This window comes from Ambystoma mexicanum, chromosome 2q (assembly GCF_040938575.1).
Source record: "Ambystoma mexicanum isolate Mex_15411 chromosome 2q, UKY_AmexF1_1, whole genome shotgun sequence".
In the NCBI taxonomy this organism is placed as follows: Eukaryota; Metazoa; Chordata; class Amphibia; order Caudata; family Ambystomatidae; genus Ambystoma; species Ambystoma mexicanum.
The window spans coordinates 1,440,204,692-1,440,220,136 of record NC_090924.1 but is presented as its reverse complement, the minus strand read 5'-3'; the positions used below and the strand labels follow the sequence as shown (position 1 = coordinate 1,440,220,136).

Genomic DNA, 15,445 nt, shown 5'->3' with positions numbered 1-15,445 from the left:
AAATCAGAGCCGAGTGAGCGGTGGAAAGACACCTTAAAGGTGCTAGGAAACAGCCCGCAACCCTCCCGGATGAACGGAAGCGTTTGGGAGGAGCAGCAGAGGCATTGGTAACGGCCTTGAGCTGCGAAAGAAACATGGAAGACATAGCACAACCGGTGAGTTATCGAGCACAACAGTCTGGTTGATGTTAAAGGGAAATTGACTGATTTGAAAGGTGAAGGTTGCATGTGTGCTGATAAAATGCGAAAGAAGAGGGCAATTGTTAAAAGAAGAGGATGCAGAGTTGCAGAGTGGTCCTGAGAGAGGAGCTTGCACATTCGGAAGTCTATGTGAAATGTTATTGAACATTTCAAAGATGTTACAAGCAGAGATCAAAGAAAACAAAGTTAAACAAGAGAAAAATGAAATACGTGAAACTCGCCAAGAGGGCAAAAGTAAAACATGCGAAGGTGGCAAATGTGAAGAACTTTGAAAAAGGCCAAGAAGGCAAGTGAAAGAGTATAAGAACCACAAGTCAAATTATATATGAGACAGAGCTCAAAGACAGGTTGCACACCTGAGTAGATTCCTAAAACACTGTATATAAACTTTAATTTGATACACATTAAGAATTAATAAAACACACAATTAATAACAATCATCACCAGACTATTAAGTACAATACAAAAAGGATCAATATTGATCATCACATAAAAGAACATAGGATTTCGGTAATAATCAAATGGTTGGTCAACATAAAGTGAGCAATACATTCAACATATAGCTGATAATCAGTTTCTGATCACTAATAGATAACACACGTTTTTGTTTCCCTGAATAAATCCAGGAAAAAGTCTCAACATGTTTCTGTTCTTGGGCAGTTATTTAAAGAACATTCATCAGGAGGGTTGTCATAGTCATGAAAACCCCAATTAAAAATTCAAGTGCTTCATTAGAAGAATGATAGTCTGCACGTGCAACCTGTAGATGAAAAGAGAATGGAACAGATAAGGAGCTAATTATATAGCTAGGTAGATCTGTTATATTCCCTAAAAGGTGAATAGAAGAACCACACAAAGGGAAATGATTACCTTGTGGGGGCTCACAACATCAAACAGCGTAGGTTGCGGAGGGGTGTCAAGTAGCTCTTAACCTGTAACTAATGCATGAAAAACCTTGAGTGTTTTTCAAAAGAGCTAGAAAATGCTGTACAAACAGTTCAATAGATAAGTCAAAGAGGGCTAATAAGCAGATGTATATGTGTAAACATCAGTAATAGTTAACCTCAATCTCACCTGAGTGTGTCTTCTGTTAAAGATTGGGCAGAGAAGGTCCTTTCATGTGGCTGTGCTTAATAGCGGATGTGTATCTCCAAGTAAGCAGTCACTGGACGGAGAGAGAGAGAGAGAGAGAGAGAGAGAGAGAGAGAGAGAGATAGATATAGGATGGGACAATTGAGTTTAGTCCACTAGACAAAGACACAATTACTGCGTTCGGAATGGGTACCCAAAGGGTTGGGATCGGATAGTGTAACCATTTAGATCTAACACCAGACAGTGCTATAGTAATGCTATATCTAAATAAATAGGCGAGGTGTAGGGTCAGACCATAGAAAATAGTTCCGTGTTCAGAAAAGGGACCAGATACGTTTGTAACTAATACCAGTGTGCTTAGTTAGGTGCCCATCTATTAGGTAGGTCGAGGTGAACCGCTTTTTCCTTAATAAAAAGATGTTAGTATCATATGAGAGGTGCTGAGGGGTATAGCCGCAGAAGTGCATTAAAAATAGAAAGTAGGCAACCACCCAAGTGATCCGGCAGAGCTCGTATGCAAACAGCTTACCGTCTTAATCATTAGACGGAACTTGTAATTCGTAATGCTGAATTCAGAAATTGCCGGCGTAGCACATCAGCGGGAGTTAACACCACGAGTCTTAATCTAAAATAGAAAAGTTTTTTCAGAATGCGTTTGCCAAAAGCAAACTAAGATCCGATGGGTGAACGCGGAGTAGGGCAGATCAACAAAGCTTTTCATTAACATACCTCAGTTATGGACATCAAAGCGTTCGTGCGGTACGCAACTTGCTCGGCCGCATACAGCTGGTCCTGTGTCTCTGTGTGAGGGGCTCGCAACTAAGGCATTCTAGTTTTACATGTTTCCATGGGAACAGGACACTAACACGGGCCGGAAGTAACGCCTACTCTAGGTGTAATAAGTCGGCCATTTTAAAAAGGAGTAGGAAACGGCGATCCTGAGCGTAAACTGCTCGAAAGCTCGTGAATAGAGTACCATTCTGAAATTTTTGTTTTGACACACAATTTTCCTTTTTGTATTGTAATGCCCCCAGTTGGCCGAGGGAACTGATGATCTCGCTGGGGCCTCCAAAAATGTATCCGGGGTCCTCTACAAGCACGTAATCAGTAATTTACCAGAGGTAATCCAAAAAGGAGCGCACACCAGGCAAGAAGTAGTGCTGTTTTTTACAGCTGGGCAAGCAGAAATCCAACAGAACAGTGGTACAGAACTGATGAGAGGTGACAAAATCGCCCACTGCGGCCAGATCTTTTATACAGCGAGTACGTTATTTGCATAGTGAGGGACGGTTGCTATTATTGTTTCACGTTGTCATGTGTCCCACAAAGCTGATTGGTGTGGCCGCGTCAATCCCCTATAACTAGACACATGTTAGCAAGAAATGATTGGGGGAAAAACAGTCCTGACATCGCCTGAGCCATCACCTCCCCTTGTGACTCCACATTCCTTTGGCTCTACCCCATGAATTGATTGTTAATATGCAATACGTAATTCTGCCGACCTCCATAACTTTATTTATCCGCCATTGGGCCGCACACACAGAAAAACCATGTGACATCCTGAGCTAGTGGGAAGGGAGACTTTCACACAGCATGCGACCAATGAGCGGCTTCGTAGACCTCGACACAGTATACTTGTTGCCTTTCGGGGACACCAAATCTCACCTCTGGTTGGCTCTTTCTTTATTGTCCCTTCATCCTACTTCCTTCTTCCTAGACCCACCTGCCCAAGGGCGATTTGAAACCGCCAATTGTGCTGTTAGTATGCCTCCCCGAACATATCTTGGTGAATTTAATTCACCTTGTCTTAGCGAGTGCCTGTGAGCCTAGCTCGCCGACCATGTATGTATCGGCTGGTTCTGTTCCCAACGACTGCTGCCTCCTGGGGACGGTCAACCTGAACGATTCTTCCACCACCCCACTGTCGTAAAGTGTACATGCAATTTTCTGTGTGGCTACCATGCAGGGCCTGGCTGGGCTTTCCCCATATAAACTACTTACCTGCTGTTTTTACTTGATTCGGACTGTGCGGCAACACCCTACGTGTTTATACCACCATAATTATTGTGCCCCCCCATATTCCTCTTGAGCACCTCCGCCCCAATACAATTTCTGTATTCCCTTAACATATTTATTGTATAGAGAAGGAGAGCTGGGTTAAGTTTTCTTAGTATAGGCCTTTTTATTTTCACCAGGCTGACTTGGACATATGTATTATTGTTTAATGATCGGGATTGCTCCCATTTTAGAGTCGGGGCCAGTTAGGAATGATACCATCCCAAGCAAATTCATAAATAAAGGTTTTTGAACTTGTATCCATTGTGTTTGTGTCTACTGCTCGATACCATCTCAGTTTGGAAGAAATATAAAATGATGAAATGATAAAGTGAGACTAAAAGAGTTTAGAAAGAAAACGAATAAAATGAAGTGGTTTTTTACATTTCTTTTGAGGAAGGTTATTAATGTACATATGAGTCAGTCATGTGTAAGTGGTAACTGGATTGTGTAATATAGCTTTGCATGCTACTTGTCAGCCATTTCCTGTGTTCCATATGATCCATAGCACCATGAGGGTTGAGGGATAAGAAGTTGAGCATCAGGTGATGAGTGACTCAAGTGTGTCTCTCTCTGTAGCTGGTGGAGGTGATCCGAGATCCATGCATTGATGTGATTGGCATTTATCAAAGTAAAACAATACTGGCAAAGCCCTTCAAAGTTCTTTGGGGGGGTGTTTGGATACATCAGGTGGGTGCGGACTGTTGGATGCAGTCTTCTTGTGGATGCAAGATCAGCTGAGGCCAGATCATGGGTAACGAGGTAGTGCAAATAATAGCTCTGTTCTGAAGGTGCATAGGGGTGGAATGCTCAGTGTCTCGTCGGTTGCCTTGAAGGTCTGAATGCAGCCACTGTGGCACAGATGTTTGTGAATGATAATGGATGTTGTTGATAGTAGAGAGTGGACTATGTAGGGGCGGTGATGGCGAGCCATGACACTTATTCAGTTCTTTTCACTGAGACTGGTGGGTTAAGGGTGCATTATGTACAACGCATTTCCCAAGAAAAAGCTGCAAAAAATATGATTTTACTCTGACCCTTCTGGTAGGATGTTTGAGGAATTAAAATGGCATGCTTGCTTCCGTATTAGTTTCACATGGTTGGTCTAATGTCTTTGAAATGAAGATGATTTATAAAAATTTGTTTTTTTTTTTTTTTGTTTTTTTTTTGGGATACACCATATTTCTCTCAAGCGCTCTCCATGTACAAAGTTCTAAAGCCACACACAGATAAGAATCTGTCGTTTTTCCTCCTAGTGCTGCCACTTTACACTGACGTAGCACATATGTATCATTTCAATGCCCTATTTTACATCAACAAAATTAATCTCTCGCTCTTTCATTTTACAGGTGACTAAAGCATGGATGGAAAAAGCAAGAGGTTATAGGGGGGGAATCGCATCCTGAGAAACCAACCCCATAAAAGTTTGTACATGAAAGAAGTGAATTTGTCAAAACAATCTGAGAATTGCACCATATTTAGAAGTCTGGGATGGTAAGGACTGGCAGTGGAGAAAACATCACTTTATGAATGGGATTTCTGTTTATGGAAATCACAGTGTGATGGGGAAAACTGAGATCTTACAAGTATAGATCAACTGGACCTCCAATGGAAGCACTCATTATTAGAAGGAATTGCCCAACAGTCACACTGATTTATTTATGAGACGATGTTTGAGCTCGAGAGGACAGCTCAGGGGCAACGTGCTCACCTTGGAAGCAAGACATTGCGGAGCAGCATAGGTTTGATCCCTGGGTCTGTGCTTAGAAACCTCTCGGTATTAAGTGCTTTATAAATAACCAATAACAATTACAATAAGGAAAGACACATCTATGCACTGCCTTTGAAAAATCCCTCCATTGAAAATTCATTATGATCGTGCATGGGATTAGAAATCTGACGATTGTGTTTAGTTTTCTCCATCCAATGCTTGCAAAAGCCAATCAAAATTCTTCTGGTGTCACTGACTGCAAGAAATGCTTTAGTCACTAACCCAGTTCAGCCCTCCATGAGCAAAGCAACACTGAATCAAGCAATGTGTGCAGCAAATCCTCCGTTGCCTGTGTGACAACATATAACATCCTGACCGAAGTGACTCTGGCTACACTGCAACATAACCAAGAATATGATGAGAGTTTAATATTGAACATGATCGAGGTGCAGATGCGAGTACGTCTGGACCTGCTATTTTGTTTGATATTATGCCCCCAAATGAACTGCATCAGTGCTCCATTTGTTCGAAAATTGCAGCAATTTTTATCAGTGAATTTCTACTCTTGTCTTTGTGAAAGGTTTGAATTCAAACCATAATACAATTTACAAAAAGAAATTGTTAGAAAAGTTCCAAATAGAAATTCAGTATAACTGAAATTCCCAACATGGAAGGAAGTACTTATCAATGCACTGAATTTCAGACAAGGTTAAGTTTGAAAAACAATTTAAAACTAGATGGGCAAAGCTTCATAGGGAAAAACAAATATCGGTGTTTAACGTGCCATAAAACCTTCAGATATAAAAGCTTTTTAACCATCCATGAGAGAACCCACACTGAGGAAAAACCATTTCAATGCTCAGAAGGCCAGAAAAGCTTCAGTCTCAAAAGCCAACTAACGGAACATGAGAGATGGCACGCAGGTGAAAGACCCTATCAATGCACTCAATGTCAGAAAAGCTACCGTGCTAAAAGCCAACTGACACAACATGAGAAAAACCATAAAAGGGGAACCCGTTATCAGTGCACAACATGTCAGAAATGCTTCAGGGATAAAAGCTGTTTAACTATCCATGAAAGGACACACACTGGGGAAAAGCCATATCAATGCACAGAATGCCCAAAAAGATTCAATCAAAAAGCCCAGCTAACGATACATGAGAGATGGCACACAGGTGAAAAACCCTATCAATGCACCAAATGTCAGAATAGCTACAGTGTTAAAGACCAACTGACCAAACATGAGAGAACCCACACAGGAGAAAACCCTTATCAGTGCACAACATGTCATAAAGGCTTCAGGGTTAAAAGCAGTTTAATTATCCATGAAAGGATACACACTGGGGAAAAACCATATCAGTGCTCAGAATGCCCAAAATGCTTCAGACAGAAAGGCCATTTAATGGCACATGAGAGATCACACACAGGTGTAAAACCCTATGAATGCACTACATGCCAGAAAAGCTTCCGTCATAAAAGCCACCTGACACTACACGAGGGAACCCACAAAGAAGAGAAACCTTATCAGTGCACAAAATGTCAGAAAAGCTTCTTTCACAAAATCGCTCTGAACCAACATGAGAGAACACACACGGGAGACAAACCACACCAGTGCAATGAATGTCAGAAAAGCTTCCGTCGTAAAAGCCATCTGACACTACATGAGAGAACGCACACAGGAGAAAAACCTTATGAGTGCAATGTATGTCAGAAAAGCTTCTCTGATAAAAGACATCTGGCCAACCATAAAAGAACCCATACAGGAGAAAAATCTTATCAGTGCACTGAGTGTCACAAAAGATTCTTTGATAAATCAAGTCTGACCTTGCATGAGAAAACGCACACAGGAGAAAAACCTTATGAGTGCAATGTATGTCAGAAAAGCTTCTCTGATAAAAGACATCTGGCCAACCATAAAAGAACCCATACAGGAGAAAAATCTTATCAGTGCACTGAGTGTCACAAAAGATTCTTTGATAAATCAAATCTGACCTTACATGTAAGAACCCATACAGGGGAAAAACCTCACCAGTGTTCTGAGTGTCAGAAAAGCTTCACTAATAAAGGTGATCTAATTAAACATGTGAGAACCCACACCGGGGAAACACCTTATCAGTGCCCTGAATGCCAGAAAAGGTTCAGCCAAATAAGTGACCTATCTAGACATATTAGAACACACACTGGAGAAAGACCTTACCACTGCACTGAATGTCAGAAAAGCTTCAGCCGAAGTAGTGCCCTTACTCTCCATAAGAGAACCCACACTGGGGAAAAACCTCATCAGTGCTCTGAGTGTCAGAAATGCTTCTATGAGAAAGGTCATCTAACTACACATGAGAGAACCCATACTGGCGTAAAGCCACATCACTGCTCTGAATGCCATAAAACCTTCAATACACTGAGCACTCTAACTATACATAAGAGAACCCACACTGGGGAAAAACCTTACCACTGCACTGAATGTCAGAAAGCCTTCAATTCAACAGGCAATCTTGCTCAACATGAGAGAACCCACGCTGGGGTAAGGCCTTACCACTGCACTGAATGTCAGAAAACCTTCAATACAGCAAACAATCTAACTGTACATGAGAGAACCCACACTGGGGAAAGACCTTACCACTGCACCGAATGTCAGAAAACCTTCCATACAGCAAACATTCTAACTCAACATGAGAGAATCCACACTGGGGAAAGACCTTACCACTGCACCGAATGTCAGAAAACCTTCAATTCAACAGGCAATCTAGCTCAACATAAGAGAACCCACACTGGAGGAAACCTTACCACTGCACCGAATGTCAGAAAACCTTCCATACAGCAAACATTCTAACTCAACATGAGAGAATCCACACTGGGGAAAGACCTTACCACTGCACCGAATGTCAGAAAACCTTCAATTCAACAGGCAATCTAGCTCAACATGAGAGAACCCACACTGGGGTAAGACCTTACCACTGCACCGAATGTCAGAAAGCCTTCAATTGAACATGCAATCTTACTCAACATGAGAGAACCCACACTGGGGAAAGACCTTACCACTGCACCAATGTCAGAAAAGCTACAGCCAAAATAGTGACTGAAATAGACATGTTAGAACACACACTGGAGAAAAACCTTATCAGTGTTCTGAATGTCTGAAAGACTTCACTGAGAAGAGAGATCTAACCAAACATAAGGATACACACACAGATAAAAAAAAAACAGCAATGTGACACACCATGAGAAAACACAGACCGGTAAATAACAGTGCACTGACTTCCATTCTAAAATGCAACCAGCTCCCCATAAGAGAACCCCCAATGGAGAAAGCGCTTTGTAGTGCACTAAATGTCAGAAAATACTTCAGTCAGAAAAGGCAACCAACTCAACATGTGAGAACCCATAATGGGGGAGGGGGGAAATATTATCTATACAATATATATCAGAAAAGCTTAGTGAGAAAATGCACCCAGCTCCCCATGATACCCATAATGGAGAAAACACTTATCAATGCACGAAATATGAGAAATAGGTCAGCTAGAAAAGGCAACCAACTCAACATACAAGAATCCACAATTGGGGAAAAACCCTTTATTGCATTAGATTTCAGGAAAGGCAACCAATTCACCACCAGACCCCACAATGGAGAACATGCTTATCAATGCACGGAATATCAGAAAAGCTTCAGTCAGAAATACAGCCAATTCACCATGAGACCCTACATTTGGGGAAAACACTTATCAATGCACGAAATATGAGAAATACTTCAGCCAGAAAAGGCAACTAACTCAACATGCAAGAACCCAAAATGGGTAAAGCACTTATCAATGCACGAAATATCAGAAAAGGTTCAGTAAGAAAGACAGGCAATTCACCATGAGCCCCTATAGAGGAGAAAACACTTGCACTAAAGCTCAGAAAAGCATCAGCGAGACAAGACAACCAATTCACAATGCAATTGCACACAATGGAGACAACAAATACTAGTGCATTCAATAACAGAATCCCGATGCAAGAACCCACAATGGAGAGAACCAATACTAGTTCACTGAATATCGGAAAGTCTTCAGTAACAGAAGGCAACCAACTCCCCATGCACAAACCCACAAGGCATAGAACCATCAATAGTGAGCTGAATATCAGAAATGCTTCTGCAAGAGAAGGCAACCTACTCCCCATGCAAGAACCCACAATGGCAAGAACCAATAATGGTGCACTGCATACCAGAAAGGCTTCAGTAAGAGAAGGAAACCAACTCTCCGCTCAAGAACCCACAACGGATAGAACCATTATTAGTGCAGGGAATATCAGAAATGCTTCTGCAAGAGAAGGCAACCTACTCCCCATGCAAGAACCCACAATGGCAAGAACCAATACTAGTGCACTGCATACCAGAAAGGCTTCAGTAAGAGAAGGAAACCAACTCCCCGCACAAGAACCCACAAGGGATAAAACCATTATTAGTGCAGGGAATATCAGAAATGCTTCAGTAAGAAAAGGCAACCCACTACCCATGCAAGAACCCACAATGGAGAGAACCAATACTAGTGCACTGAATATAAGAAAAGCTTTGGTTAAAAAAAAGGCAACCAACTCGCCATGCAAGAACCTACGAGGTATAAAACCATTTAATAGTGCACTGAATATCAGAGAGGCTTCAGTAAGAGTAGGCAACCAACTCCCCATGCAAGAACCCACAACGGATATAACCATTACTAGTGCACTGAGTATCTGAAAGCTTCAGTAAAAGAAGGCAACCACATCACCATGCACAAACCCACAATAGAGGGAACCAATACTAGTGCACGGAATATCAGAAAGGCTTCATTAAATGAAGGCAACTAACTTCCCGTGCAAGAACCGAAAATGGAAAGAACCAATACTAGTGCACTGAATATCAGAAAGGCTTCAGTAAATGAAGGCAACCAACTCCCCATGAAAGAACGCACAAAATATTAAAACCTCTTCAATCTGAATACCAATCGGATCCAAGATGTGAAAACCCACACCACACAGGAGAAAGCTACACTCGGAAAAACATTTTTACCTCAAATATGAAATCCCACATAGGAGAAAAGCCTCAGCAGTTTACTGACTATGAAGGTTTCTTAGATCGTATTCCTTTTTAAAAAAATACAGTTTACAGGTGGGTGGTGGAAATAAAACGTACTGTGTTAAAATGTTGCGTATGCAGAGGACGTTATAGATATATTGCGTATGTTAACGGCATAATGAAACAGAGTGGTGTATATAAATCTATCGGAGCTGGGAGTGTAAACATGTTAAATACAAAAAGAAAACTAGGCTGGGAGTATTCAATCTTGTTTCATAAGTGCTTAAAGTGCACACATGCTTCATGGATTGTTTCATTACTTCTTAGATATGTATTCACCGTATCAAATTCTTGAAACAGGAATCCTCAGTACAAGGATTATGGCGATACAAAGCTGGGCAATTGGCAAGTGTCGTACATGCAAACTATGAAAGGGAGCTGTCTCCCGTTTCTTGGGTATTAAAGAGGATTCCTACTGTGGTTGGTTGAATCGAATTCAAATTGTTCAAAATCCAGGAATATTGGGAAACTATTTTTGACAGACTGCAAATAAATGTGATAAGATAACTTGAGTAGCCGATTATTGGGGCAATGCTAGGAAGATCTGGTGGAATAATTTACCAGTCAGGGTCGTATCAAATATCTATTGAAGATATTCTTATTCTGTTGCAGTTTTAATTGCCTTCGACATGCCTTTCAATAGTGTTATCCCCAATTCGATTTCTTAATTTCTTCTGTTGCAATTTTTGTGCGATTTGAACTAAGTTGTTTCCCCCAGCAAATCTAAGTATTGTTGAATCAGATTTCGGATGTTATGTACAATGATTTGTAGAGAATTTTTTTTTTTTTTTAAAGATCTACCTATTTTTGAAGGATTGGGATTTCCATAAATTGTAAATATTCGGTTATTACAATCTTCCAGTACCTCTGTGAATGTGTTGAGAGCCTTCTTGCATTAGTGGCAGGAAATAGCATATTATAGCAGCTTACGTACAGATGTTTGTACTTTAGTATGGTGCAGGGGGTCCTTGGTTGTTTAGAAAGATACAGTTTCAAATTGGATTCGCTCTAAAAATAGATGCTCCCCTCCCTGCAATTGGTTGTAGGATGAAGACCCTCTTCTCGGTAGAAGCAAGCTTATTACACTGGTTTTATCTCAAAACTATTTGGAAAGACTCCATGTTTTAAATTTTGAAAACATTTTTACCAATGAGTTTTTTAAAATCTTATATTTGAATATTACCTATTGTACAAGATGTTAAAGATGTTATGCATGATTGCAATATCTGAAATAAACTTAAACTGAATTCAACTGGTTTGGTATATTGTGTACAATCATTTGTACAGCATGTATGTTTGTATTGGAGATGTACCTTTTTTGAGGGCTCAGTATTTCCATGAATTGTTTAAAATCATATCCAGTTATTACAAATTAATTTACCTCTAGTACCTCTGTGAATGTGTTGAGAGCTTTCTCGTATTAGTTGCAAGAAATGTCAAATTCCAGAGGGTTCTGCTCCAGTGAGGAAGAGAGAACTTCCTGAACCCCAGGTGATGGGTATGCTCCACTGAGGGGAGAAGAGCCCATCTGATCCCCCAAACTGAGGTGTGCTCCAGTGAGGGGTGAGGAGCTCATTGAATCCCAACAGTGGGGTCTGCTCCAGGGTGGGGAAAGGAGTCCCCAAAACACCAGAAGAGGGGTATGCTCAAGTGATGGGGAGAAGGCCACCCGTGAACCTAAAAGTAGAATCTGCTCAAGTGAGGGGGGAGGAGAGTCTCCCTCCTCCCCCGAATATTAAAAGCCAAATCTGCTCCAGTGAGACAGAGAAGGGCCCCATAATACCCAAAAGAGCATTGAGCTCCTGTGAGGAAGATGTTACCTACGGGGGACCCAGAAGAGAGGTGGGATACAGTGAAGAGATCTTGTGAGCACTATATCGCCAGGAAATTGAGCAGGGCTCTATATCACTGGATGTGGATTGTCAAACGGGACACTATTTCCCTGGGAGAGTGAGCAAGGCACTATATTACTGGGTGAGTGAGTAGGGCATTATATCCCTTGGAGAGTAGATCACAAGATCTATGGGCATGAAAGGGTGAGCAGGGCACCATATCCATTAGGGGAGAGCCCCTATGCCGCGCAAGAGGAGGGAGGTTGAGCTCCATTGAAGGGGAGGCATTTTGGGGCACTTGGCAAAGGGAGACAGCCCTAAATGCTAAAAGAGGCAGAAGGGCCCACTGGCCCCTGCGATTGCCTTTTTTTTTGTTTACTGTCCGTTGATAATCCTGAGTTCAAAGACTAGGGCTCCCAAAAACATTGCAGCCATTCTGAATCAATTTTCATGCAGTATTCTTATGTTTTACCTTTGTTTAATAAAACCACGTAAGCTTATTCTGCAGTCAGTAGTTGTGTGTTCTCTTGTACATTCGGCATGTGCTGTCATCTGTGGGAAACCCATCAACATAATACAAAGTTCTGCCCCTCTCCGATCACATTTTTTTCTTTTCTTCCCTTAAGACCAATGATCAGGTTAGGGCAACTCTCCTTTAATATGCCATCCACTGAAAGTGTAAGTGAGGTTCTCCAGACCCACCTCTGGATAGGGCTCGAGACAGCTGTGTTAGGAGAGAAACCTGGATTACATGGATTCATTTTTCACCTCCTGACCCTTCAGCCCCTCATCCCAACTCATAGCTCATCCTGGAAGAACTGTTCTGATATACGTAGTGCTTATTAATACTGGATACTAGGTAAAGAGATGGTTAATGCAAACAATGCTAATTACTGCTGCAAGCTAGCCGAAAAAAGAACCTTAGTGAGGTTTGGTGGGGGATTCCCCAACCATGAGAATGTAGTCAAAATATTTAGCAAAAATGGCACATTTCACACTATCCATTTTAGAAGAAATTGTATAAAGCATGCACAGGATTTGCATGCCGTTCGGTAGGTGGAATCATCAAACATTGAATGCCCACCAGCACTGCACAAGAGAGCTCCTTGCATGCATTAATCGCCGTGAAGTTCAAGGATCGTCCTCTCTTTCTGCTCGATGAATAGCTAGATTTCCTTTCCAATTCTTAACCAACAAACCGCCGCGTCATTTGGCGGTCCATGTGGATTCTGGGAAACTTCAAGAACACAATTGAGGTGTTCTGTTATGATTGTCAACCATGCAAGCAAGCTCCTGCATGAATTCATCACCCTTCAGTTCAAGCCTACCCCTCCCTAACTGCTCTATGAATACCTAGACTTCACCTTTAATTCTTAACCAACAAACCACTGCATCCTGTGGTGGTCCCTGGGGATTCTGGGAATCTTCAAGAAGACAGTTGAGGTACCTGTGGTTCAGGACCCTTCTCTCAAAATGAAATGGCAGCCTCTTAACCAGCACCTTCCCTATGTTCAAGGTTTTACTGCAGAGTGCTTCCTGGTACAAAGGCAATGCACAATGCAGAACAAGTAATCGGGATTGATGGCTCTTCATGTTTCTCTTAACTGTTTGGCAACTGTAGCTCTCTTAACCACTTTTCATGGTGCTCCATCTTTGGCCACTGTCACAGCTTTTGACCAGTGTGTCCATGGGACCCACCAAATTGGTGTATTTATTTTGGCTGTTGTGGTTTTTCTTGGGAACAACCTGCTAAAAGCTCCTGTGTAATGCGCATGTTTGAAGCAACACCATGAGCGTCTGTGGCATCTGCGCTTTCATGGCAAGGAAAGCAAATGGCTTCACTTTGTTTCCAGCTGCTCATTACCTTACTTTAACTTGAATGCATTTGTAGTGCGCAAGCCATGGATCCGGAGGCAATAGGGCATGGACAGAACATAAAAACAAAAAGGAAACCAGGGCCAACGATATATTACTTAGCCAAAAAAAACAGAAGGCAGAATCAAGCAAACATCCACGTTTTCTTTTAAAAAAAATGGATCTAGAGTTTTCTCATATCTAAGATCTAGAGGCAGATTATGCCAGGCTTTAGGGGCTGCATTCTAAAAAGCTCCTTTTTCAGCCTTTATGGTCCTGCACCTGGGAAGCATCACATATTCCCGGTTGCTAGATCTAAGAGATCTCCTATGAACCTTTCCAATGATTAGCTCTTGCAGATAAGGGGGCTTTAAGCCATGTCTGCATTTAAAGGTGAAGACTAGTAGGTGGAAAAAAACACAAGCCTCTACGGGGAGCCAATGCAGTTCTCGTCTAGCAGCCAAAACATGGTCTCTTCGGGCTAGTTCCATGACTGCCCAGTTTTGAACTACCTGCAGCCTGTTACTGTCTGATTTTGTAAAGCCCAGCAAGAAGACTACAGCAATAGTCTATCTTGGACCCAACTATTGGTCTAGCTATTGTCTCTGTGTTGGTCTGTGTGATGAGTCTGAGATCTAGAGTTTTCTTATTTGGAGGAAGTGCTTTGGCGAAGTGCTGTCAGATGTAGACGCCACAGAACGTTCCTTTCAACTTAAATCTCGCGCATCTATCTACAAATTGAGAGCTACGAGTGTAAAGCCCTGCACACTATCCCACAATTCAATAAAAAGGACTGGCTGCGCGCATTAGGCACGCACGCATTTGGAGGAAGTGCTTTGGTGAACTGCTGTCGGCTGTTGAGGCCACGGAACGTTCCTTTCAACTTAAATCTCATGCATCTATCTACAAATTGGTACAGAGTGATTTGAATATTTAAAGGATATAAGGAGTGCATACAAGCCCTGTGGACACTAGGAAAAGTAATCTATATTTTCTTTTCTCTCTTTTAGAGAGCTACGAGTGTAAAGCCCCGCCCACTATCCCAGAATTCAATAAAAAGCACTGGCCGCATGCATTTGGTGTGCGCCCATTTGGCGTGCGCGCATTTGGAGGAAGTGCTTTGGTGAAGTGCTGTTGGCTGACAGCGGGCCGTGGAGAAATTGAGCAATCCCTAAAGAGGCTCATTTCACAATCTAATAAGCAAGAGTCTCTATTACAAAGAGAAAGAATTGAAAATGATCAAACGCCCATAATAAGTAACAGTAAGCAATTACATTCTCAGAGGCAGTCAAAAGTGAGCTCTGTTCCGAGATTAGGCCTTAGAACTCTGCAGAGAAATGGGGGATTAAATTATTTGACCCTGCAGAATCGTTCGCACCCCTTAAGCTTTGTTCTAAACAGACAATCGGTCATGAACATATTTGCAGATGTACCGGCATTGGAGGGGATATATTCTGGAGATATAGATCAAATAGAATTTGTACATCAATATGATCTCTCTGTGGTGAAACTATGGATGAAGTCAGGATTTGTCAAGAATGCATTGGGGCAGGCTAGATCAGACTCGTAGCATCTGGGGTTCTTTTTATTGAATCATTCTTCTCTTGAC

The 15,445-nt window shown here is 41.9% G+C and overlaps 1 protein-coding gene across 1 annotated transcript in view; it reads left to right on the top strand.

Annotated features, from left to right (window-relative positions):
• Positions 1-11,402, top strand: part of LOC138570245 (zinc finger protein 268-like) — a 47,937-nt gene extending 36,535 nt beyond the window's left edge. The window contains exon 2 of the mRNA XM_069648995.1: positions 4,697-11,402. Within this exon, the coding sequence (XP_069505096.1) occupies positions 5,726-7,888 (2,163 nt within the window). The 5' untranslated portion in view covers positions 4,697-5,725 and the 3' untranslated portion in view covers positions 7,889-11,402. The remainder of the gene's footprint in view (positions 1-4,696) is intronic.
• The last annotated feature ends 4,043 nt before the right edge of the window (positions 11,403-15,445 follow it).